Source organism: Lonchura striata, chromosome 3 (genome assembly GCF_050655825.1).
Source record: "Lonchura striata isolate lonStrDom1 chromosome 3, ASM5065582v1, whole genome shotgun sequence".
Classification (NCBI taxonomy): domain Eukaryota; kingdom Metazoa; phylum Chordata; class Aves; order Passeriformes; family Estrildidae; genus Lonchura; species Lonchura striata.
Genome location: NC_140705.1, coordinates 15,943,438 through 15,970,253, shown reverse-complemented (window position 1 = coordinate 15,970,253; position 26,816 = coordinate 15,943,438). Strand labels below are relative to the sequence as shown.

The following is a 26,816-nucleotide window of genomic DNA, read 5'->3' as shown; positions in this document are numbered from 1 at the left end:
ATTAAATATACTAAAGTAAACAAATATTCTTTACCTTGTCTACAGCTGAGACCTTAGCTCCTTTATCCAGAAGAAGCTCTACTATTTCAATATTTCTCATCTTGGTTGCCTTTATAAGTGGTGTTTCTCCATCCTAAAATGGAAAAGTAGAACTAATATAAAGATCTCCCCATACACCCAAAACAAAAAAAAGAAATAGTGATTGGGTAACAAATTAAAAGAAAAAAAAATTAAGATAATTAAAATTAAATGTGCTACTGTGCAAGCAACAGCACTTTAGCACCTATGTCTGAAAAGGTATCCCAGACACAGTTTTCCAGATTGATTGGAATAAAAGAACAAAATACATTTCTGTCAATAACAGTGTCAAACAGAGGAAGACAAAACTCAGATATTGTACAAGATATTGGAAATATTTCAATCCTGTGCCAACTATTTCTCTTATTTTTTTCCTTACTGTTGCACATACCTGAACTCATGCCTAGTAATGTCACAAAACTCCTTCCTAAGTTTCCAGCAGCACCTGCTCTTTACTCCTTATTCCTGGTCATGTCAATGACGCTGAGGTAAAGCATCCATATGTTCCCTGCTATCCCTGTTTGCTATTTAACAGCAAATCATATTTATCAACAGAGGGAACATTACTATTGCTGAGAATATTTATTTCACAAAAAAAAAAAAAATTAACAGTGTTCAAAGTACCAACACTTTACAAAAACTGAATATGGTATGATCTTCACATTACACAAGAGCTGAGAAAAGAACAGATGTTAAAAAAAACAATTCAATTAAAATTGTTACCTTGGTACATGTCTCAGTATCAGGGTTGCATTGCAAGATATCCCTCACCATTGTAGCATTTCCCTTCTCAACTGCCCAATATAAAGCAGTTTTATTATCCTAAAAAAAAAGTATTAAACACAAACAGTATTTTCATTTAGTTGGATTATTTAAAAAACACTATTTAAATTACAACGACTATATATTGAAAACTGCATATAATACAGCAATTTTTAGCACAGCTGAAGGCAAAGGGAAAGTTCAATAAATCGAATTGGCACAACAGAAGAATTTAGAGCAGAGGATGCAAATTTGGCCAGGAAATATAAATCTGTTTTGAAAACCTGTGTGAAATATATTAAGAGCTTTAACAATGCAAGTGAACTCAACCCGTCTTGAAAAGGTTTCTGAAACTACATGTAAGTATTTAGTTCTAACTCAAATATAGAAATTATCTAATGAAATAGACCAACTTTTTTTCCAGAGGCAGTAGAAGCTGGGAAGCTGTACAAGTAGATGGACAAGAAAGTCCACACAAAGTACCAGAATGCTGATCAGGCAGACATTTTATCAGCAAACTTAGGGGAAGGTTCACAACCACAAATCTTCTTCTCTCTTTTTTTTCCCCCCAGTGATGTGTGGATGTGTGCTACCCCAGAAAGTCAATCTTTCTGTAGCCTACTGACTGCACCGTGACTCCTTCTGTTTTATGCATATTTGTGTAGAGACATTTAAGTATAGCTTCTGAACATACACCTGCTTCTAAGCAGGAGTGTCAAAGTGTCCCTTGCAGCCTTCTATCTTGCCTGCTTCTTTCATTTCCAGCTCTTTCTCTTCCACTCATGGGCTTGATAGCAAACTGAGTTTAAAACCTTTCACAACAGTTTAAGCCCAGTCACTAAGATTTCTTTCCTCTCCAATCACTTGAGTTTCATCTTCTCTGTCCTTCAGTGAGCTGGCTTCCAAGACATCAGCCTGAGCTGTAAATCAGCTACACAGCCAGGTGCTCCCAGCTGGGTTCTTCCCCCTCCCTGAAGGCTGAGGAAAACACCACCTGAGCTCTCACCTGCCCCAATACCCAGAATCAAGGGCCTTTTAGTCATGTTCTTTCTGCTGAAGGTATCAGCCGGCTAGTGACCATATGAATGAATGATCAGCAAGGAACACCATCGTGGGAAGGCTGGTCAAGACTCAGCAATATTTCTGAAACATCACAAATTTGAGCAGCCAACAGATCTCCCCAGAACAGGCCAGCAGGCAGGTGCTGCAGTGCTGAAGAGCAGGGAAGTTGCTCCCAGCAGGGAAGTAGCATTTATCTCCAATTTTGATACTGCTGGTCCTAAACTATGATCTGAAGTGCAGAGATAAGATGTTGCTCTGATGGTACTGCCTCCTGCTGTGCCTCCTGTAGGCCACAGAAGTATTATCTAGATCAACCACTGCAAATTGCCACTCAAGCAACCTCACGCTGCCAGAAGTCACAAGCTTCCCTGCTACCAAAGACATTGCATCCTCCTACTGTTTCTGTTTTGCTTCAGTCATAGTGAGATGTTGAAAAGCTTCAGATTTTCAAATCCATGCCACAGCCAGAAGCTAAGACACACAGGTTGCCAATGTCAGGTTAGAGGAAGAGATCCAAATGCTACTTTTTTTTGAGAATATAAACTTGGCTTTTCAAAGATGCTCTGCAGCAGCAGCAGGCACTGAACCTTTGCAGCTCTCAGTGACTAGTTTGTTCCGTGTACCAACTTGGCAGAACCCACGTGCCAACAAACCAGAGTGATTTGAATAGCTTCAAGCAAAAGAAAGCAAACTGAATGTAGCAAAATCATTGCTGAATGAGAGAGCTTCCAGTGGAAGAGTAAAACTAATACCTTAATCAAAGGACAAAAAAGAAACAGGGGGTAGGTAGAAAACACAGAAATCACTAACAGTGTTTAACAGAAAGCAACACAAAAAAGTGGGGGAGACAAGAACCAACCAACCACAGTGACAGAATTGCTCTGACAAGAGATATAATCTCTAGTGCATCACATGTAATTGATAATCTATTTAAAATATGACTAAAATAATTATATTAAGTGTCTTTTAAAGTATGTCATTATTCTAAATCTGTTCAGTAATGCAGATAAAGTTCAGTTTACATATTTTGCTTTTCAACCATTATACAATTAAGTGAAAAAACTGTGCTTAACAAGCCATTACATGTATCTTATATCTTATTAAGCTGCACAGTAACGTGATGTATTTTACTGCTTGATGGAATTTGAATTTCCTACAGATAGAGCAGACTTTAAAGCTCATTTTTCAGGAACACAGTATAATTGTTTGTATAAAGATTCACATCCTATGTAAGAAGTACCGTAACATTTACACTGTTGTACTTACCTGACCTCTGATATCTATATCAGCATATTTATGGAGCAGGGCCCTCACAATTTCAACATGACCACCTCTAACAGCCCCAATCAACACTGTATCTCCACTCTAAAAAAATTGTGAAAGAATATTGAACATGATTAACATTATTTACCAACAAGAAGTGCAACAGAGAATGAATTACAGCTTCCAAATACGCACTATGCCGATTTACATTAAGAAATCTCCACTCATTTTAAAAAAGAAAGATACAGAAAATAGAACTATCTCTGAAAAAAAAAGAATGTGTATATAATAAAAAATATTTTGACTTTGCTTTGATATGTGCCCGAGGTCAAATTTGTTATGACATGACTGTAGCTCAGTACACTGCCACCTAAGAAATGCACTGACACTTGAAACACAGGAGAATGCATACAAAAATCATTTTAGATTTGTGAAGAAAGTATTAGGAAGCTTTCCTCTATTTTCTGCAACCCCAAGCAATCCAACTTATGCAGCATCAAGAACATATCACCTATCTGAACTAAGTCACTGACCCTGATAGAGACATCTAAGTTTAGGCATCTAACCAACTACAGCCTCACGGCTGCAGTGCTTGACCTGTCTGTGACACTTCAGAAGCACCTCCCTATCAAGAGGGCACTGCAGACAGTCCAAAGCACCTGTATGAGTAACCAAATAAAATCCTGAGCTGCCAGCAAGCAGATTCACACTGAGGGCACTGTTCATGTCACAGCTCTACAGAGTACTTATGGGTCAGGTACACAGCGTTACCTTTACATCTCTTAACCCAGAGCTGAAGTCTCCCTCTCATATTTGCAAGTTTTCTAGTAAAAAGTTTCATTGTAAAAGATAAAGGTACATGCTAAATACATTCTTTTTTACAGAATCCATGGTTTACAGTTTTAGCAGTACTACCTCACCCCAAACCTACAGATTAGTTCAGAATTAGTCTTACGTTACAGATAAGTCAGATGCCCTATGTTCTCAATTCAAGCATCTCAAAGAAAGAGTATTTTCAGTAGTTTATCCTTTACCTTCAGATAGCAACACTTACCACTTAACATACTTGTAAAAGAGCAATACACAGAAATACCCCTAGATGGCAGAAAAATTAGAAAGCCAGAAAAATCACGTATTTACAAATCTGCATATAGTGGTATTTAAACATAAACTATATATATATAAAACTATAATTATTATGAAAATTGACTCACTCTGTCAGGAATGTTCACGTAAGTTCCAGCATCAAGAAGATCCTGCACAATTTCAGTATGTCCCTCCTTTGATGCAATCATCAAAGCTGTATTTCCATCTTTATCTGTTAGGTTTACATTTGGGTTCCTTTTCAGTATTTCTTTTACTGAGTCAGTATAGCCACCCTTTACTGCTACAATAAGTGCAGTCATAGAATTCTTTAAATAAAACCAAAAGATTTTATTGTACAGTGGATATATCAATCATCGTTATATCAGCAGTTCAAATAAGAGAACACTTACTGACATCACTCAGTCATCCAAATGCTACTTCAGTTTTATGTTTTAAAGTGCACCAAAAATCACACTTTTTAAAAACAAAGAAATAAACTAAGATCAATAGTACAGACTTCAAATGCAAAAAGTAAAGCTCAGACCAGTTTATTCTATCTCCTAAATTCCACACATATGATAAAATAATTTTCTTGTCATATGGAAACATAGTATTAACAAAGCATCCAGGTCTACCAATATTGTTCACAAAGAGGATTTTTTAAGAACTTCAGAAATAATCATATGAATACCAAAACTTTCCCCAATCTTCCATTTAACTTTAAATGGACTTTATTTTTGTTTTGACAAGCAATTTAAATGTAAACTATTTTATTTAAAAACAATATGCAGCTGAAACTTCTGAAAAAAAATTCAATTTCTGAAAAGTTGCAGTCAACATTATTATTTTCAAAAGATGATTTGTGTTTGATTTACTTTTCAAATGGCACTGAGGAATAAGATACTTGATGTATCAGGCATGGATACTGAATGAATTCTGATAGCATTAACCTTCAGATAACAATTACCTAAATTAATTTATAGTCATTAAAATTTACACTTAACATACTGGTGTGTACACTGTCAATACAACTCCCTAGTTACATCACACGTTTATTAAAAGGCACAAAGAAGCTTCAGTAACTCTCACATGCAATCTGCAAATAGCTGGAAAGCAAAACACTCCAACACCAACATTTCATCTTGTCTCATGTATTTCTTGGTATTTGTTTTCTTAAAAAACCCAAACAGGACACACAGATGTACTTATCACTGGAAAATGCAGTTACTTACAGCTCCTTCTTGGTCAACATCAGCTCCCATCTGTAGCAGGTATTTCACACACTCCAGATGCCCTTTCCTTGCTGCCCAAACCAGTGGGGTGGTACCATACTGAAAAAACATTCACAATATTTTATCATATTGCTTTCTGTATTTAGTATCCCATAAAATCTAGCATTTATCCTATACTTCATTGCTTTAGTTTTTACAAAAATATAATTTGGTCTTTTGAATTAACACAAGCATTTGAAAAGTCACTTCAATTTTTCTTTTCTAGATAGCTGTAAGAATAATTTTTCTGTACAACCTAGGATAGCAAGGTTTCCAATAGCTCTGAAAATAGAAATATGTTCACCGCCATCTTGAGCATACTATGGAAAAACCTCTTTCAAGCTTAACAACTTACTCTAGCACACTAATTCTAATGTTATGGTAAAATGTAACAGCAAGTGTTTTTCTAATCAAGAACTCAGATTTCCTTTCACACAAAATTAATCAAACATTACAGAAATTAAATGTTAAATAGGTATAACTTACTTTGTCAGAGCAGTTCACTTTAGCTCCATGCTGCAGTAAGAGATGGACTATATCTGAGTGGCCACGTCCTGCTGCCCAAATAATTGGATAAACACTGTATTGCTTAGAATTAAAAAACAAAAAAAAAATAATTATAGTCTTATGTATTTGCATTATTTTACATCAACAAAACAAGTTAAATCCATAAATGAATATACAGAAATAAATCCAATTACATTATCAACAATTGTTATCATCTGTTATATTATTATTGCTAACATTACCTAGATGTCCACTGTTTTCAACCAGTTTTGATTTGCTACTCTTTAAACAAGGTTTGTAAATTGACATCCTCATCTTAATAGGAACATTTGTAAGGTAGAAAGGAAGCAACTAACAGCTACATAATACCCCTAAGGATTCAGGACTGCAGAGGAGTTGTGCCATGCACACAGACACTGCACTGCAGAAAATCAACCATCAAAAAGGTTGTTCTGGCCACTGGGGTTCTTTCTTCATTGTTCATTGCCTCAAACAGCAGAGAACTACTGGTATAAACAAACTGTTCAGTACCTATACTTTTGTAGAAAACACAAATGAACTAAATCTCAAAATCTTAGGGTTTTTTAATTCTCCAACATGAATGGTATATGTTCATACAATCTAAACTATTATAAAACAAAATTAAAGCAAATTATGGTTTCTACACTGCACACATTAGTTACTCCATTAACTTCCACAGATGCAGAAAAATGACAGCTGTTATACAAGTAACATTAGATACACCACTTATCTTTTCTATGATTTCCTCTCCTGATAATCTGAATCTTAGTGTGAGCTATACACCCGTTTGCTTTAATTAAAAAAATTTCAAAATTATTAAAAAAGGCAGTTGCAATCACACAGATTATTAAAGCAAGCCCTTTATGAAGTACAGTAAAAAATGTCATGCTGCAAAAACTGCAAAATGTTTGATCAAGATAATAAGATGAGCATACAACTCAAGGCTTCAAACACTTGGGAGGAGATGTTTAAGACTAAACTTACCATGCCTGTGATGTTTGGATTTGCTCCCTTCTCAAGCAGCAGTTTAGCCACTTCAGTACGGCCTTTGTATGATGCCCACATCAGGGCAGTCCATCCTCCCTAACAAACATAATTCAAAGAATTGTAAAAACTGAAAAATACTTAGAAATGTAACTAATGACTTTTATTTCATTTTTTATTTGTCCTAAGACTATTCTCCAAATTCAAAATATTGTAAGGACTGACTACATAATGTTGTAATCTTTTATTCAGAATAAATAATAAGCTCCTGTATAGAACTACTTATTTCCTGTTATATGCAAAACTTGGGAAAACGTCATGTTCTTAAAGTTGCTGAACACTGAATTCAGATTTCAAATGCATACAAATCCAACCCCTGGATTAAAAAAACAAAAAAAAAAAACAAACATAAAACCAAGAAACACACCACTATCTTAAAACAGTCTAGATTCCAAATTAATTAACATGGAAAGTTTATTTTTGATTTCTGTAGCAGGGAGTAATAACAGCAATTTATCTCAAACTACACTGGTGTGCCCATTTAACTTTGTATGCTAGGAGACAATAAGGTTTCACTGCTTAAGGCATTTGACAGGTCAGGTAAACAAATATGATTTTAAAAGATCAGTATGCATCCAATAACTGCAAGCACTGTTTTTATTTATTTCTTTATAATACACTTTTGGAGATGTGAAAGATCCCTCTGACTGGCAGTGATCTAGAAATCAAGCACTTGGCCATGTGAATGTGTTCAATGTTAAACAAAAACTCCACACAAGACACCCCCAAAAATCAAACTGTTCAGCTTTTATCAAAAGCAAATTAAGGGGAGAATAGCAGCCCTAGTAAACTAGCTGTCATTATTAACACTAAAGCAATCATTTCACAGGTGTAAAAAGTAATATTTAACTTATTAAATATATAATATTTAATTATATATTCTTTTTCATTTCAGCAGCACTAGGTATATAATGTAAAAATGAAAGATCTTTTCTTAGTTTTATGGAATTGAAAATCTCCAACTCACAAAACTGTTTTTCCATTTTATTTTTACACTAAGCCAACACATACCAAATCCCGATGCTCCAAACTGACATTATAATTGAGTAGCTCTGCTACAATAGCTGCATGTCCTTCTTTAGCTGCTGAAATAAGAGCTGTCCAGTTATCCTAGAAAAAAAAGAATGTTTTAAAGTACTATTTAATATTTAAATACAAGTTACCTTGTTTTTCAAATTTTTAATCCACAACAGGAAATACAGAAGCCTTTAAAATAGCTGTTCTTAGAAAAAGTACTAATAAACTCACAGTGTGCCAGTTATACACATGGAAATATAGAGCAACTATTCCAAATCTCCCCTACAGTTATGTGCTCCCCTATCCAATATCTAGCCCTTTCCACTCCTCAGTTCACTGTAAGTTATCTTAATAAATATAGAGGAAGCAGCACCTACAAAGGATTAGAAAATGAGGTCAAGGTATTAAAACCTGCTGAGAGGGAATGAGATGCTAACCAAGACCACAGAAAACAATGGCAGTGAGTCTCCACATATAGTGTGTGACAGCACTCAAGGGACTGACATGCAGGGTAATCTGGACCACAGCTTTTCACACTTCAGGAAGATAACATTTCCCTTTGCATTATGCTTATTTACGCCCCCCCACTGCTCAAAGTTCATCCAGGTGTGGATTGATTTTTTATAAGCTACACACTTATAAAATATAGCAACAGTTTATAAGGTAGCTGTCCTTCCTAGAAGTATAGAAATTGTGGCATTTATAGCAACTGTAATAAAATGTATCAAAACAATACATACTTGGTTGGTTGGCAAGTTTGGTTGTTTTGGAATTTTTAGATGACAGATTCCACAGAAGAACCTTCCTGGATGTCCATACCACTACACTTAAACTAAGTGCAGAAGTAAAAAAACCAAGTGATAGCCTTTTCCTGGTTATCACTCTTCACTGGAATATATAGACCTTTCAAAACTTTCTAACAATATCTCTGTTCTATTTATCCCTTTTGGGCATCTTTGTTCTATTTATCCCTTTTGGGCATCTTTCATCTGGAGTCAACTTATTTTGCTGAGGCACAAAGGCAATTCATAAATTTGAAACCCCTCTCTGCCACAGGTCTGGCAAAGAGGGATTATATGAAATAATCCTTTAACCAAAATTCTCTCTAGGTATTTACTGGAAAAACACCCAAACAAAAATTTAAAAACCCCAAACAAATAAACAAAAATTCAACCCACTGACATACCTCAACAACACTGAGATAAGCAAAATCACTTGGACCTCATCTTTGATGCTGTATTTCTCTATTCTGATTTCCCACAAGAAATACCAGCAAACTCAGCAGAGATCAAGATGTTTTAAACATCTGACAAATATCCCTACTCTTCATGAAGGCTCAGAGAAATACAAGAACTAAGCAATTTTTAATAGAATTTCTCTTATGTCATCATTTTCCACCTGCTTTTTCCCCCCTGAGCTCAACACTAACCTAAATTCCCTCTCTTCGCCTGCCCCTTGAAATTCCTTGTTCTTCGACTGTTAGGTGCCATCACATAAAACATTAATACTTACTGCATCTTCTAAGTTGCAATTAGCTCCCTTCTTGAGAAGCTCCTGGACAATTTCTAAATTGCCTTGCTCAGCAGCCAACATAAGTGGAGTCTGGCCATTCTGAAATCAAAGTGACAGGAAAATAGATGCATTGGGAAATTATGACAATGACACACATACCCACACAATAAAGATCCAGAAACTATGGAGCAAGAATGTTTCCATTTTTAATTGCCACTGAGAAGTAGTAAGAAGGAGTGGTCTTGAAACCACACCTCAAACTTATAATAAAATGGAGAACATGGTATTAAATCCTGTCCCATAGAAGATTAAAAAACAAACACAAAAAACTCCAAACATTTCAGATATTAAAAAGGGCTACTAAAAAAAACACCTTACATTATTACAAAAAAACCTTACATTATTAAATGTAAATGTACCTTTTTTAATTATTTCCTCGCTGAAGACATCTCCAATATGGGTTACATCTCTACAACTTGGAGTAACTCATTCACATTGTAAAAAAATTAATAAAGAAATATATCTACCTTAGGAACCACACATTCCTACCTTAGGAATGCACACTGATTCAGAGGAACAGTTGCTAAAGCCTTGGAAAAAACAGATTACATATCCCACTTTTATCTCACAGCACAGGAAATACAGACATCACTCCTGTCCTCTGCAACATGGGTTCTTAGCAGATAGTCTCATCTCAGGGAAGACGAAAGATAGAAAGGCTGGTTTATTCACCTTCAGAAGCATTTTAAAAGTGAGTTAGAATCTGTCACCCTACCATCAGCCTACTTTTGTGTCAGCAAATTTCTGAGATACAATTGCTCTGTATGCTGAAAAGTACAACTAGCTAAATTTTACATTAAATTTATTAATTACAAGTTTTAAAATTTAAGGGAATTTTTCCTGACCTTGCTTCTGTTTTTCCCCTCCACCATAGAGAAAACTCAAAATTAACTGGTTTCTTAATAATGCAAAAGCTACATGTTAGGAGCTATATACCAGCAATTTCACTGGAAAGAATAAAAATCAATGCAGAATCACAATACAGTAATACCACTAATCTCCAAAACTGAAACTCTTAACAATACGATTACTAAAGATATTTGATGACTCTTTCTGCTCTTTACATACACAGAATCACAGAATTGCATGGATTCTTTCAAAAACACTTTCTGGCCCATCAGCTGTTCCTTATGTAATTACATTTATAAGGTAATTTTTCACAAAGAAAAAATATGCCCTCATGTGAGTTTATGTTATAACTTTACATTGTATACATTCAAAAGGACACTATTGCTTTTAGATACTAAAGAATATTTTGTATCAACAAGTAGTAGTTTTAGGTCTGGTCATTAAAAAAAAAGGAATTAAATGTTCAAAAAAATCAAGAGAAAATAAAATGCTACTTTTCAGAAAAGAACAGCTCTCTTTGGAGGAGAAAACAGTCATAACTTCTGCTCTTCAAGATATGCAAGTTAATAAGATGGGAATACACATGCCAAGTGATTTCAGAAATCCTGACTGACCACTTGCCCTTCTGTGATGACACTGGTCAGTGGATGAAGAGCTGAGACATTGTTTAGCAAGGATTTCAACACTGTCTCCCACAGCAACCAGGGACACTAATGAAGTACAAGCTAGACAAATGGACAGTGAGGTGGACTGAAACTGGCTGCAGTGCTGGGCTCAGAGCACTGGGATCAGCAGTACAAAGTCCAGCTGGAGGCCAGTCACTAGTGCAGGAAATCAATATTGGGATCCTATTTAACCCTTTCATGAAGGACTGGGGCAATGGCACAGAGTGCACCCGCAGCACCTTCGCAGCCTGGACTAAGTTGGGAGGAGTGGCTGATGCACCTGAGACTTGTGCTGCTACCCAGAGAGCCCTGGCAGGCTGGGCAGACAGGAACCCTACTGCACAGAGTACAGACATCTGGCTGGGATCCAGAGGGAACTGCACTGAATCTCTGTGAAGAGAGGCTGGGACAGCCCTGCACCAGACACAGGCAATTTCAGCTGGCTCCAATTAACCCACCTCAGGACACAGGACTAGATAATCTTCAGTGATCCCTTCCAAGCAATGCTTTAGCAAAACAAATAAAACTCCCTATTTTAGCCCGATCATTCTTGTCACCTCCTTCTGAACAGTTACTATTGTTATCACTCTGATTGTCTTCTACAAGTGAGTAACACAAAATGATAATACATTCCAAATAAAAGTATGTCTGGATAAGAAGAGGCTGTGGATGGTAAAATTATTCCCTTCTGTAAGAAGCGTCATACAGCTGCAAAATGGCTTTAGTTTTCTGGGATGTAAAATTTTCTATAGGGGTACTGAAAATATCCTTCCCTTTTTGTTAGAAGACTCTCAAATGTAAGTATAATGTTATAATGTTTTAGCAACCATCATAAATATTTCACCAACACAGAAACAAAAGATAATTACTAGATCTGTGACCTCCAGATTAATCCTCTAAAGCTGTCCAAGAGTTTAGATACTCCACAACAACTAAAAGCCCATATTTCTCACACACACATCAAATACTGTCTATCTGTACATTACAGCTCAGTGTAAGTATTGGAATAACCAAATTATAAAGGAGCACACCTGCATTTTTTTGGGAAAATCAATTAGTAGTGTCACCTTACAGGTTAGTGCTCTCAGAGTCTGTGAGAGAACAGAAGATTCAGAATTGAACATGCAGAAGCTCCTTCAGTACCAAGAGCAGAAAGAAAGGCACATTAAGGGAAAATGGAGGCTGTTAGGATCAAACTGCATCACACAAAGCAAGCATCTATCATTAGCTGCTAATTCATGTGTCTGGTATGAGAGAAAAAAAATCACACAAGCGGAATGATGTGCAGAGAAAAGGCAGAGAGGCTGATGGTGTTACTCCAATAAAACTATCCATACACAAACTGACTGAGACATCCCAGCTTTTCTGGCAACTGACCACAGTCAAGATAAAAAGGGTTGGTACAAAGGGTTGGTAGCAATGTGGATGATCCTACCAAGTCACAAGTCACTGCAGCCTGGGAGGTCCTGGCATCAGCAAACCTTAGCTTGCCAGAAATCTTTTTAGATCTCCAAAGGCACTCTCCTTTTGGCATTTCCTTTCTACCCAAGAAGAAAAGATGCCCTGGCAAGTCCAAAACTGGAAACTGAACTGCACTCAGACACTGAATTCCAAGGAAGAGCTATCATTTAAACAAAACTCTTATCTTTATACATACAGAGTATCCCCGCAAGAGGTTTGAAACTGAAGCAAACCACACATCTCTGCAGAAATTACCTTCTCCAATGCAACAGACAAGAAGGCTAAAAACAACAGGTATCAGGGAAATGATCTCTGAAAAAAAGGCAGTTAATGAGACCCAGGACTACATTTAGTCCCACCAATAAGTGGAGAAAAATTTATAAAAGAAGGTGAAGGTGGTAACACTTGATAAAATCAACACAATCTGTCTGATTTTGGCCATGTTGTTGAAAGGAACTGCCAGCAGAGGAAACAGACATTCCCCTTCTCAGATATGCCAGGTGGTGAGGTTCATGTGTACGAGCTGAAACTTAAAAATTCTCCCATCTGAAATACCTCAGCATATGTGCATACACAGAACAGAATGAATGTGCCAACAATGAAAGAAAACTATCTTAACTGAAACCAGATCTAATAATTACAGTAAGGCTAAATTCTGTACATTGTTTTCACATTTGCATGATGCCTTTTGTGTTTGACTAATATATGCTGTTGACTTCTTTCCAAAAAATATTCTTTCCATCTTATGCAGATTTGAAATAGTGATCAAAATAACAGATTCTGAATAATCGTAATATAAACTCCCTACTATGTATCAAGACTTTTGTGTACTCCCGGTAAACTCTAGACTTACCTCTTGGGTGCCTATTTTTTCATCTAGATGAGCATATGCTCATGTAAATTGCAATACATACTCTTATTTGGACTGTATAACAAAGTATATCTTGACTGAAAACCATGGTGTGAGGCAAGGGTTATTATCATCATAACCAGGTTTCACTACAACATGAACAGGGCTTATGCAGTTGGATCTGTGAACTAAGAAACAATTCTTAGCCACAGAAATACAGGCATAAGCTCCATTCACAAAGTAAGGATAGAGCTGCATTCTCCAGCTAAGAACACTCTATAAAGCAAATATTATGAAAGATGCTTGAGCTGCTGTCAGAGACTGAACACGCAGTGTTCAGGTTATGCAAAGGAAAGCAATCACTTCAAAACAAAACTGAAATTTGTATATTAAATAACCAGTGTGATCCCACTAGTTATTAATTCTTTAACCAATAAGTTGCAATGTGAAACTGACCTTTTCAAAAATCATCTTACCTCATTTCTCTCATCAACATCTCTACATTTCTCAAGAAGTGCCTTCAGAGCAGGAACATTTCCTTCTTCTACGTAGGTCAACAGACTCTGACTCATCAGACTCGCCATCTTCGCACACTATTTAAAGGGCTTCCAGATAACAAAGCTTACCTGTATTTCAGGAAAGAAAAAAAAACCAGCAAAGCCTAAGTAACAGCTATGACATTTGACATTAGAAAGCATGAATTGTATGTGCTAATAAGTTATTGGCTGGGTACAAACACCTGCTATTCTCCTCAACAAAACACTTTAGAGATATGCATTAAAAGGCACTACATTTCCATGGAAAGTCTTAACTCTCCCTAGTTCTTAGACAATTAAAGAAATTATTCTAACTGTTATGTGTTGTCTAAATAAATGGAATGCATATATGGAATGCACATATTTATATACAACATTATAGGAATCTGTATATGTTACATACTTTATATATACACTAATTCTTTACAATATAACCCTTATCCTTGATGTGTATAAGCAGAGCATTGAGACTAATCAGCATTAAAAAATACAGTGATGCCATCTAAACTGCAGCCATATGGAACTCTTGAGAAACATGATTTATTAAATCAGTTATCATCAACTTTATGCAGACATGCCTGCATGTGATGGCATGTTGCTAACTCGGCAGTCAAACATAACATGGCTTCTGTTAACTGATTATGTTTTTAACCTCTAATAAGATAGCAAGTTTTTCTTTCTTGAGGCAGACCACTAAGAACCATTTCAGACTTCCAAAAAAGCTATGCCCAGTAAGTTGACAGCACCAGTAGTACTACTGTGCCAAATTTATACACACATAGTGACAGAAACTGAGTCACTCACTGCACCTAAATTAAGTTTCACTGGATGCAGAATAGGGCCTAAATACAAGACTCCACCACAATTTCATACCTTTCTCCTCACCAGTGGCTGACATGATCATACTCTCTGGCTTTTTCCTGTAACAGCAGAGGAAAACCTCCAGTTTAGTCTTGGCTAAAGACTACCTCTTAGGATATTCTCTCCCAGGGAGAAGCCAAAGATTAGTGGCTTTCCAAAGCAAATATTCTTACTTTTATTCTCAAATCAAAGCAGACAATGAATTTTTCTGTGCTTCCATTGAAAAAAAGGAGATGAGAGGAAGTCAGCAAGAACTTCACTGTGCTTAGCACAGAGAAGTTAGTTTAGATTTGGAGAGTTAAATAAAATAATCCAGTTCCACTTTAAATTGCTTACATAGTCTGTAACAACATAGTTTCACCTTTACCAAGTTAAGTACATATAGTCATACATACTGTTGTCAGGGTATGTTAGATACTACCTGAGCTCACCTACAGTACTGCAACCATCAGATGACCCACATACAGAAATGTCTTGTTCAAAATAAGGCCAGGTAATACCTCAGTTAAGATGACAGCAGATCTCTGTATGTGCAAATGAAATTCAGGTGCCCATGGATGTCTAGTGACGAAAGAAACTACAGACACTGTTTAAAACCCACACCTAAAACCAGTAAAAAAAAAAAAAAAAATCTAGACTTGATACATAAAGCCCAGCAGCAGTTTTCCTAGGCACTGCCCAAGCAGCCAGTCTGTCCCACAAAAAAGCTATAAATAAACTAAGACCACAAAAGGGCTGTCACGTTTACTGTACAGTTAAATTACCATCAAAGGGAGTGAGCAGCACAACAGTGGTGGGATATGTTTGTCTGCATTTTTTTTTCAGTAGGAAGAGCCAACTGAGAGGTTGCAAACTTAAAAACAGAAAACCCACTAATCACCCAAACTACGAAAGGTTTGAAAAGAAATGGCAATTTTACTGACTCAGTGCGGACACACTGGCTCCTACTGCCATTTCAGACACTAAAAATACCAGGAAAGTTAGCATGTTGCCTGGCATCCAGCTGCCAGTCCAGGACAGCCCATCACCCTAACAGCTTTCAGCAGCATCTTACAGCCCTATGCAGGTGTCTCAGATATTCTCAAGCACTTAAAATTACATTAGATATTCACACACACCTGTATTCCTCCCTTATTTTCTATATAAGGCAAAAGAAATCCATGAAATGTCATTAGCTGCTAGCTCTACTGCTACCATAGGCATTTTTTGCTTTTCCTGTGCTATCTCCCAGCTTCTCTCCTGTAGCTGTACCACCAATTCCCATGCTATTTTCCATACCAAATACTAAATTGAGAACTGTATTAAGAACATCCCCAAAACATTACTAAAAATCTCTCCCCAAAAGATTTATACTCTGCAGTTGCTATCAGAACTTCACTAATGAATTCTTATCTAGTGTGAAAAGAAAGTATTCAGCATTGCTTCTTCCTCAAAGTAAGATTTCTCCCTTGATGTTCCCTGTGGGCATATTCCCAAAAGGCAGAGGCAGCCCTGCTGCACTGTAGATAAGCATCCAGCTTGCTTCAGAAATCCCAATTGGCGACAGTGCAGCTTCTGTCTTCAAGCAGAGCTGAATCCTTAGGGACAGCTTAAACCTCTGACTGACAGCAAAATACCTGATGCCAATGAACATGTCTAGAGATGTGTTTATAACCTCCATGGTAATGTTACTTCTATAAATTATAAAAGATTTACACCAGTGTAACATATCCAAGAATGTTTCTTGTCCCCTGTGTTTCACTGTCACATAACATCCCCTTTTTAGAATTAATAATAGTCTATTTTATAAAAACAAGAATCACATGATCAAATATTATAATTATGCATTTTATATCCTCATGCTTTTATTTTCCCTTTTTCAGGCAAGCTTAGAGCATCCTAAAGATTAACATCATTGGAGGGAATTAGGAAAGCACAGTTTAGGGACAACAACCACCAACAAACAAACAAAACTCTCCCCATCATTCCAGAAACAAAGATGAATTTAAAAATAGTGGTATTAAGGTTTTTGGAAACTTTGCTTTATTTCTTTCCCAGCAAGAACAAAGAACATGCCCAAAATAAGCCTGACTGGGTCTGTTCATTATATACTCATGACAGCAACTCAACATCAGCTGAATGCAGTCACACTCCACCTTTTTATTATACAAAATGTATGTTATTATGTTATGAAAATTAGGCATCATACTCAAAGGGGTGCTGATCACTAAAGTGTGATTTCTTCCAATGCTTCATATTTTCTTTTAAATAATCATAAAAACTGAAAGCAAGACTCTGAGGAACAGTTGCTGGCTAGAGAAGTAATTCTGCTCTGGTCCCTCTAATGAAGAAAGCTCCTGAAATATATATCCATATGGTTTTCAAACAACTCTGGAAAAAAAGAAAACTGTAAGTCTTACCCTTGACCAAATTAAAGGATGAGAACTTCATCCCTGCCAAATTTCATAAATACAAGTGCAAAACCAGTATCATTCAAGAACATCCTATACATAAGTGGTCCTTAATTGCTCAATTAACACAATTACTTTCTTTGACACAGCAGAAATATTTGCACAACCTATAACAAAAATTTCAGTTAAAACCAGGATTCTATTTGGAAACCAATCCCCTTTCCAATAAGGATAAATGGGTTTTTTCTCTCCCACCTAAGTGAGCTAATTTCCAGTGCAAAAAAACCTGCTCTTTAGTCACAATGCAAACTTTCAAGCTTGGAAATCTCACAATGCCCTTCAGCAGCAAATCCTGATATTTTATAAAACTAATAACACACCAAGAACTATGAAATCATATAAAGTGCACAAATGCTCAGGTGAAGGCAGTGTTTGCACAGGGATTAACCTGGTTTTGTAAGGCTCTTGCATCCTCAGCTGAAGCAGACAAACATTATCACTGTTTTCAACAGACTGCAAAAATTTGTCAATTAAAAAAAAAAAAACAGTTTGTCTCAACAACAGCAGTATTGACAGCAGAGGTCCTGATAACCCAAATCTGCAGCTATTTTATGTATTCTCAGAACCTCTAATGAGTTCCTAACTATATAAGAAATATTACTCACTAAATTTTCCAACTATTTTCTAGCAAAAATTCTAGCAAAAATTTTCTAACAATTTTTACATAGATCTTCTGCATTTTTTTTTATTGTACAAACAGCTACCTTTTACGAATAAATATCAAAACTGGTCAACAACTCTAGCATTATTGAGAACACCTATTGAAAACAAAAAAAAATAAAGTCAAGATAGTAATGACATTAAATTTGCAGTTTTCATCATACAATGAAGAAACTGTTGCCTACTTTTGAGTGTCTCCTTCCTTTTCCAGACACAAAAGCCACCTTCCCAACATGCAACACTGCGGCAGATCTTTCAGCTAACTATAAAAGGAAATAATTATTATGCTGCTGAAATCTGAGCACGTACAAATCAAATGTGTAAATGCACAGCATTTCACCCTTAAGAACTGGAAGTGCCATCTTTTCAAATTAGAATTAAAAGAACATGAAACATAAGAATTGTACACATGAAATTTACTATAAAAAACTAACATAAGCCAGTTTCATATTCTCACACATTTTTATGCTTTATGATGGTGTAAAGAAATTGAAAACATGCTGAAACATCACCTTTACTTACAGTACACAGAATCTTACTAACACAAGCATTGCCCAGCCTTTACGACACCTTATTGAAATCCCTTCCTAAATTGATATACTTCCTACACATGAACAGTCAGGCATCACACAGAGTGGCAAATATCTTAAAATATTCTTTCTATTGGGACTGAGTCAACCAGGAATCTGTTTAAAGAAGAAATTTTCAGAACAGCTGAAATGAGTCTCTAAAAATATTAATTTCTGGTATCCAGAGTCAGAGAGAAATAACAAATCTAAGTTTCCATAAGTAGTCTACACCCACACTTCTTCTCCAGTGTCTGAAATTCCAGTGTGACTAATGACCTTATGCTGCATTTCTGCTTTTCCATATTTATCTGGGAATATTTATTCTACTTCTCTTAACCACATTTCTGTTATCCAGGTGAGATTTTTTTAAATTACCTTATTTTTTGTTACTTTATCACAAAGAACATAATTGTGTAATCCTAAAATACCAAAAGACACAAAAAGTGAACTACAGCTAGACACGCATTGTTCTTATGAGACCAGAAACCAATATAACCAAAAAAAATGGCACAAAAGGAGGTCTCTACGGTAACCATCAAATCTGCACACAGTAAGAAGTAGAAGAAATTGGAAATACACAAATCCTTTTCTACCTTATGGACTCAAGGCAACAGCCATTTCCAAATATTGTAGTGATGGATTTTTTGTTTGTTTTAATAAAACAAAAGAGGCTGGGGATTACATATAAAAGACTGCAAAAATGTAAATTGATATTTAAAATGCAGGGCTGGTTGTCAGATGATAGCAACTATTAGACATGCCTATGTTCCACCCTGGTTAAAAAAACCAGTTAAAATAATGTGTGAAGTAGCTGACATGAGGATTTATATTTTATCAGAAAAATCTGTCCACCTTCGAGACAAAATTTAAATATGGTCAATGAACAGTAACATATTGCCAAGAACATCTGAATTCTAAGACAAAATTCAGTTCCTAAACAAAATACAAGGTGCTCAGTCCTACAAATCACAATTTCAGGTTTTAAATACATCAGATCAAAGAAAGCAAACAGTAAGTTTCCAATATTAAGGGGTTTCTTAAAATTATACCAACCAATACAAAACAATTGTCAAAATCTATACAAAATACACAAAAGCACAAGAAACTCTGCAATCGCACCTTACAATCTCATATGGCCAACACGTTTCTCTGTATCATAAAATCAAAGGTTTGTTAGTCACAGAAACAATATGACAAAAAAAATTATCTTTTGGAGTGCTTTCCACTTAAAAAGAGTGAATGGTGTGATACAGAACTTTAATATGGCACCATTTCAGAAGCTGTGGTCACACAGAATTTCAAGCAGATATTGATTACCTAATAACCAATTAAATTTAAATAAACACTGTGGCAGAACAAAGAACAGATGCCTATCCAGTAGACAAAAGATGGGTTTTCTTACACATTAAGATCTTCTGTTTTTCTGTCCATTTCTTTACTGTTTGATGGTGGTGGGGGGGAGTGTCAAGTAATTAATCAGGTAACGATTCAAACACTTTTCCAGCAGAAGACATATTACTGTATTATTCCACCATTAATCCTTTACCCAAAGTTATAGAGAGGAAATCACTTTTCCAACCAATTTTTAAGCATATATGCAAAGTGGCAAAGACCTTTAAGACATTTTGCTACTCTTCCAGTGATGTCCTATGGCATGACCAGAGGCAATGGGTAGAAACTGAAACACAGAACCAATTAAACTGAAAAGGCCTCTGAGAAATCACTGAGTCTAACCTGCAACTGAACACCACTATGTCACCTAGACCATGGCACTAAGTGGTCTCTCCTTAACCACCTCCAGGGTCAGTGACTCCAGCATCTCCCTGGGCACTCCATTGCAATGTCTAACCACTCATTCTGAGAAGCCAAATATCCAAGACGAAAGTCCCTCCACACACCTTGAGGATACATTCTCTTGTCCTATCACTTGTTACCTGGGAGAAGAAGCTGATCCCCACTTGGCTACTTTCAGATAGTTGTAGAGAGTGATAAGGTCATCCCTGAGTCTCCTCTTCCAGGCTAAACACCCCTGGCATTCCCTTGGCCTCTCCTCACAGGATCTGTGCCCCAGACCCTTCTCTGCATTCAAAGCAGTCTCTGTCTGAACATCAGGAAGCGCTTTGTTATTGAGAGGGAGACCCAGCACTGGCACAAGTTGCCCAGAGAAGTTGCCGAGCCTCCTAGAGACACACCAAAGCCCTCTGGGCACGGTCCGGGAGATCCATTCTTATTGTCCCTATTAGAGGAGAAGAACTGGACCCTATGACCTGGGGAGGTCCTTCCCATCCTCAGTCATTCTGCTACTCTTTACCTTCGAAACTAGATGCCAAAAACTTACCGGGCGAGTCGAACCCTCATCTACCTTTCCGAGTCAACAAGAGAGAAACACGGTACACGAGGCTCCCCACCCCAGGGCAGGGGTGCCGGGGAGCCCAGGCCGTGCCCGCGGCCCCGCGGGGCGGTGCCGCCCACACCGAGCCCGCTCCGCCCGCGCACGGCGCCGCCGGAGCCCCGGGATGCCCGGGGCAGAGCGCAGCGGGCGCGCCGCCGCTCCCGACCCGCGGCCCGGCACTGAGGGGACCGGGGCGTGAGGGGAGCGCCCCGCGGGCCACAGCGGCCATGAACCGCCCGAGCCCAGCGCCTCCCCGGGGCCCGCCCGGAGCGGCCCCCGGCGGCCTTTGTTTGGCAGCGGAGCGCCGCCTCCCCCACAGCCCGTGCCCTTCCCCTGCCCTTCCGCGGCCCGTGCCCCCCGCCGTCCCGCCGCTACTCACCCCACGGCCGGGCGCACTCGGCCCCTGCGGCGGCTGCCCGGGCCCAGCAGCAGCGTGGCACGGGGGGAGGCGGCGGCTCCGAGCGCCGCTCAGCTGGGCCCGGCGGCGCCCGCCATCTTCCGCCGCGGCGCTCCGCCCGCCCGGCCGTGACGCGCGGGGCGGCTCCGCCCGGCTCCGGCCGCGCCCGGCGGCAGCAGCGGCACCGGCACCGGCACCGCGGGCGGCGGCAGCAGCGGCACCGGCACCGCGGGCGGCGGCAGCAGCGGGCACCGGCACCGGCGCCGCGGGCGGCGGCAGCAGCGGGCACCGGCGCCGCGGGCGGCGGCAGCAGCGGGCACCGGCGCCGCGGGCGGCGGCAGCAGCGGGCACCGGCTCCGGCTCCGGCTCCGCCCTGCCCGGGAGCGCCGCGGCACCGCCGGCCCGGCGCGGGGCGGCGCAGAGGGGGCGCGGCTGAGCAGCGCTGGGCAACCCGGGGGTGGCACCGCCCTGCAGGGCCCCGGCTGCTTTCTGATGGAAACAGGGAAGAGGTAGTAAACAACTGGTGCCTGATTACGGACTGACTGGGGAACGAGAGGCTGGAAAGCAGCGCCGCGGAAAGGTATCTCACCTTGAGCCCTGGGGGCAGTTTTGGGCACCACAGTATAAGAAAGACATTGAGCTGTCAGAGAGCGTCCAAAGAAGGGCAGAGAAGATTGTGTGAAGGGCCTTGAGCCGGGGAAATACCAGGAGTGGCTGAGGTCACTTGTCTTATTCAGTCTGGCGAAGAGAGTGAGGAGAAGCCTCATTGCAGTTACAGCTTCAGGTCTGGGAAAAGGGGAGGGGCAGGCACCGATCTCTCTCTCCTCTGTGGTGACCAGTGACAGGACCTGAGGGAACAGCAACAGGTGAGTTGGGAAGTTGAGGCTGAATGTTAGAAAAAGGTTCTTCAGCCAGAGACTGCTTAGCACTGGAACCAGCTCTCTGGGGAAGTTGTCAGCACCGAGGCTGACAGAGTTCAAGGGTTTGCACAATGCTCTCAGGCCCCTGGTGTGACTCTTGGGGTTGTACTGTGCACGGCCAGGAGTTGGACTTGATAATTCCGATGGGTCCCTTCCAACTCAGAATATTTTGTGCTTCTGTGATTTATACACAGAAGTTGTGTCCGTAACCTCCCAAGTGCAGCTCCATCTTTATGGCTGGCTTGTCATTTTCATACAAGTTACATAATCCCAGCTGACTTCTGTGCATGCTCAGGGGAAGGGTCTTCACCTGGGCAGGGTCTTTCTGAACTTCATGAGAGCTTTTTAGTATAATAATGAAGATAGACCAACTATAGGATTCATGGACCTTGAGTCTTTTGCCAAGGTGGCAACATATACATAGACATACATCAACGTCTTGATTTACTTGTTAGCTCCAGGATGTCCTGATTAAGGGATACTAGCTGCTGTCTCTTCTACTGATTATGTCTCCTTTCTTGCTGAGTAGACTTAAAAGTATATAAAGACCAAATATCAAGTACATCCTGATTTAAGATAATTTTGACATAATGCACATTTTTCAATACCACCACATGCCTTGAGACCTACCAACTTCTTGCAGACTCCCCAGAGCCCAATGTCCAAGTAGCTTCGTGGGTATTTTTAAAATTTCCATCTTCAGCACAGTCCAAATCCATAATGGATATGTTTAATTCATATGGACAACTGGATGAGAGATGATGTCTGATGACTACAGCAATGACATATCTCCAGGAGATCACAGAACCTTGCCTAAACCAATGATGGCAACAAACCAGCCAGGGAAAGGAGCATAGTACCCACAGTACTGCATATTTCTAAGGTTACTGAATTTCAAGGGTCAAAGCAATCATATAATTCTTTACAACACTGAGATCTTCAATCTCAGTAAAGAGCCATGACTCTTTCCTTCTTAAAGAAACATCTGATAGGGCTTGCTCTACACCCCAAATACTTATAAACCAGAAACCATGCAGCAAGGGCTTTGCCATTTTTTAAGCAGGAATTCTCCAGTGACCTTAAAGTCCTGATAAAATATACAGCTTCCTTACCTGCTCTAAAGTTAATACAAAGCAAAGGCACAAGCAGTGAAATTCAAAAGCTAAATCCATTTAATCTTGCACCAAAACATTGGTTCAGCTGAAAAACTGGGAAAAATTAAGTACATAAAACACATTCTCCTTCTTTACACTAATTTGCAGAAAAGGAATGTGAACAAATGGAGGATGAGTCCCTGCAGTTAATGTGGGGCTGAAAAGGGCTCTCTGCACCACCTGAACATATGCATAAGGGCCACTACTCAAGGAAGAGTGGTCCTGATGCTTCAGGCACCCATATAATCTTGTGCACCTAAGAGAAACCAGTCTAACAAGACTGCCTGTGTTAGCCTCTTAAGGTTTATAGATTTTTAAACATTTTCAAGAGGTTACCCTTTTTGCACACTATACAGAAATGTGTATTAGTATCTCACTTCATAATCTCCCATCACCCAAATCCTTATTCCCATATCACAGTGTTCTCACCATGTAGTTACAAATTTCAGGCAGAAACAGTAGCTCCTTCCCTTCTGCATAAAAAGGAACTGTACAAACACTGTGAATGTGGAGGCAGAAAAGGCAGTTTTCTGTACAGTCCTTCAATCATGCACTTTTGCTACAGATGGATCCAGCTACTAACATCCTTGTGCTCTTCTAAATTTTACCCTATGCTTAGATGAGGAGCAACACTTTCCCACCAGTGACTAATTCACATATGCAGTGAAACATGGTGCAATTGTTATTTATTCAGTTTGAAAAAATCATGTGCAGCCCACATGGAGAAATAACTCCTTTGCTACTATATACATCCTGCATGTTATCAGGAAGTTACTGAGATGGAACTAAGTTAATTATAGGCACAAGAAAATATCTGCTGGCTCCAGGATGCTCTCAATTATGACTCCTTCTGTGCAGCAACTTAACAATTTACAACACTTAGTAGCAGAAAGCTGTGTTTTAATATCTTCAAATTAGTTTTTCACTAAATGCAAGTGTTGAGTTCATGAGGACACTTCATACTTCTGACTGACTCTGTTGTGAATGCGTATTTGAGAAGGCAATTTCCATTGAAGTCTAACTTCTGGTTAAAATGACAACACCAGACCTTCTAAAAATGCGTCTGTAGTCCACTGTGTTGGAATGGCAAGTATTTTCATCTCCTGTGATACCACTTGCTAAAAGAGAATTCTAAACACGGAGAGAAAATTATTCACTGTGAGACAGGAAGTGATGAAAACAGCCCCTCTTTAGTAGGGACACCTAATATCTCTCATCTTCTCCAACAATCTAAGTTTACATGGTAAAAACCTGCAGGTCCAGGAGTCTCAGCCAGCTTTGACATACTGTCACCAGCCAACAGAAGAAACTGCCTGATCAGAGTCCTGGTAGCTGAGTTTCAAAAAGACGAAAAACTTGCACGTATGGTACACATTTAGCCCTGCTTTGGAACCAGCAATTAAAGCAACAGCTTCTGCAAAGCACCAAATTTGATTTCTCAGTTATGAGGTTTCCATTTCTCAAGCTAAAAACACCCCAGTTGTCATATCCAGAAGTAGCACTCATTGGGTAGCAACATGCTCCCAGATGGAGGGTTTAAATTGCTTAAGCACCTTTCCTAACTAACAAGAGGCTAGACTCATAATTCTGGTCACTAGCTCTACTGAAAAATAATTATATACATATACTTGTGTATAAGCTCTACAAAACAAACTAAATAAATGTAATTTTGAACTAGAACATTCCAAATAAGTGTAAATGCATGCAATGTATATTTAGCAATCTAAAATGATAAAATGCATTAAAATAACTTTGTTCTTCACCACTCACTAAAGATAGACAGCAAAGAATTTAGTAAAACAAGTTCACTTTTTTTAAACTACAGTTTAATCAGATTTAAAGACACAAATTAGAAAAGAACATTTATAGGCAAGTTAAAAACACCTTTAAAACATAACAGCATGCTGCTTCTGCAGCACTGCTGAGACAAATTAGAAATAAGTAATTATTAAAATATCACAATCACAGTGTAACTAACAATGGTATTTTAATTTTACCATACATCAACACTTAGTTTATGGATTTGTTGAAAAATAACACTTTTTAAAAAATATATATTTTGGAATAATAAAAATTAAATTCACTGACAATGTATTATAATCTGAACCAGGAAAGGCAAATTTAGGAATACTGTAGCTATCCACTTTTAGGGGTGTTCTCTCACCTTTACATACGGGTGGTTGGAAGCATAACTACTTCTGCATTGAGGTAAACCTATTCCTTTGAATGTGTAACCAAGGCAGGAAAGAATAAAGTTCCATATTTTAAATTCTTAAATTGAATAACTTATTACAACATCTTTGAATAATGCTATATTACCCATCTTACACTATTTTTCATCCAATACATTTTGAATGTTCTCTTCTAACTGATCTAGAACATATCTGAGGTCTGGGATTTAAGAGTAACTACCTAATTACTATTGTAGCATTTTGACACCTTTGTCACAGTAAGACACATCAGCAGATTCTCCACAGAAATAGTCAACACCACTGGACAAAAGAAGGTACAAAGAAAAGATGTAAAGAGAACTGAAAAACACAGAGAAAGGCAAAAGATGCATAGGCAAATACTCCTTAACTTATTGTAGTAATTGTTGCACCTTTAATAAGCAGTGTTGCACTTTCCGATTACCAGTCTCTAGGCACCCCATTTTCTCTATTTGTTTCAGAATACATACACTGTCCCTGTTTTCAAGTCTAATTTGGCTAAAGCATGGACCCCAGCTATCTATTCATATGACGTATTACAGTGAAACCTAAATGAAAATCCAGCTTGGGGTACCTTCCCGTTAGAGAACAAAAGGAAGGAAGAAGATTGTGCAGAGGTCTCTTTTGCCAAGAGGTTTGCTTGGAATAAGGTGCTGGACTGAGTCACTAACAAGACAAAAACCAGAAGTAGCCCTACCTCAGACCTCAGTCTGAAGTCACACAGTTTTTCAGTTCAAAATTTATGCAATGTTTATATGGATATGTACACGGGTTCAGAAAATCTAAAACCATCTACAACCAAAACCAGGTCTAAGTCACTGGACACACAGCTAATGCACAAATGATGATAAAGTGGCAATATTTGCTTTTGCACATTTGTATACCTACACTGAGCAAAATTGTGGTTTAAATATTTAATGTGATGAAAATGGATACATTTGGTGGTTAGATTTTGTAAAAAAACTACAAAAAGCCCATTCTGAAACAAGTTTTTAAGAAATCTTTTTTTTATTTAGCTTTGACCATAATAAACAAGTGTTGCAGTATTTGTTATTGTAACTTTGCAGGGAGACTTTGTGGATGCCTGGATTTCATGGTGTTTGCAAAATATCAAGATTAGAACAGCAAACATGTCAAAAATCCAGTCAGATGTAGTATA

The 26,816-nt window shown here is 38.5% G+C and overlaps 1 protein-coding gene and 1 long non-coding RNA gene across 6 annotated transcripts in view; one reads left to right on the top strand and one right to left on the bottom strand.

Annotated features, from left to right (window-relative positions):
* The window catches only part of KIDINS220 (kinase D interacting substrate 220), a 72,520-nt gene extending 51,009 nt beyond the window's left edge, over window positions 1–21,511 (bottom strand). For 3 of the 5 annotated variants that reach the window (XM_021525442.4, XM_021525444.4, XM_021525445.3), the window contains exons 1-11: window positions 21,356–21,511; window positions 13,985–14,134; window positions 9,624–9,722; window positions 8,106–8,204; window positions 7,035–7,133; window positions 6,009–6,110; window positions 5,484–5,582; window positions 4,380–4,577; window positions 3,169–3,267; window positions 802–900; window positions 35–133 (exon numbers count right to left, since the gene is read on the bottom strand). In XM_021525442.4, the coding sequence (XP_021381117.1) occupies window positions 35–133; window positions 802–900; window positions 3,169–3,267; window positions 4,380–4,577; window positions 5,484–5,582; window positions 6,009–6,110; window positions 7,035–7,133; window positions 8,106–8,204; window positions 9,624–9,722; window positions 13,985–14,092 (1,101 nt within the window). In that variant the 5' untranslated portion in view covers window positions 14,093–14,134; window positions 21,356–21,511. Of the gene's footprint in view, window positions 1–34; window positions 134–801; window positions 901–3,168; window positions 3,268–4,379; window positions 4,578–5,483; window positions 5,583–6,008; window positions 6,111–7,034; window positions 7,134–8,105; window positions 8,205–9,623; window positions 9,723–13,984; window positions 14,135–14,917; window positions 14,960–18,200; window positions 19,061–21,355 lie in introns of those variants that run through there. The other 2 variants (XM_085576316.1, XM_085576317.1) reach the window with 2 other exon arrangements.
* Window positions 21,512–21,820: 309 nt separating this feature from the next.
* LOC144246078 (uncharacterized) overlaps window positions 21,821–26,816 on the top strand; it is a 34,939-nt gene continuing 29,943 nt past the window's right edge. Inside the window, exon 1 of the long non-coding RNA XR_013339762.2 lies at window positions 21,821–21,953. This is a non-coding gene — a long non-coding RNA (uncharacterized LOC144246078). The remainder of the gene's footprint in view (window positions 21,954–26,816) is intronic.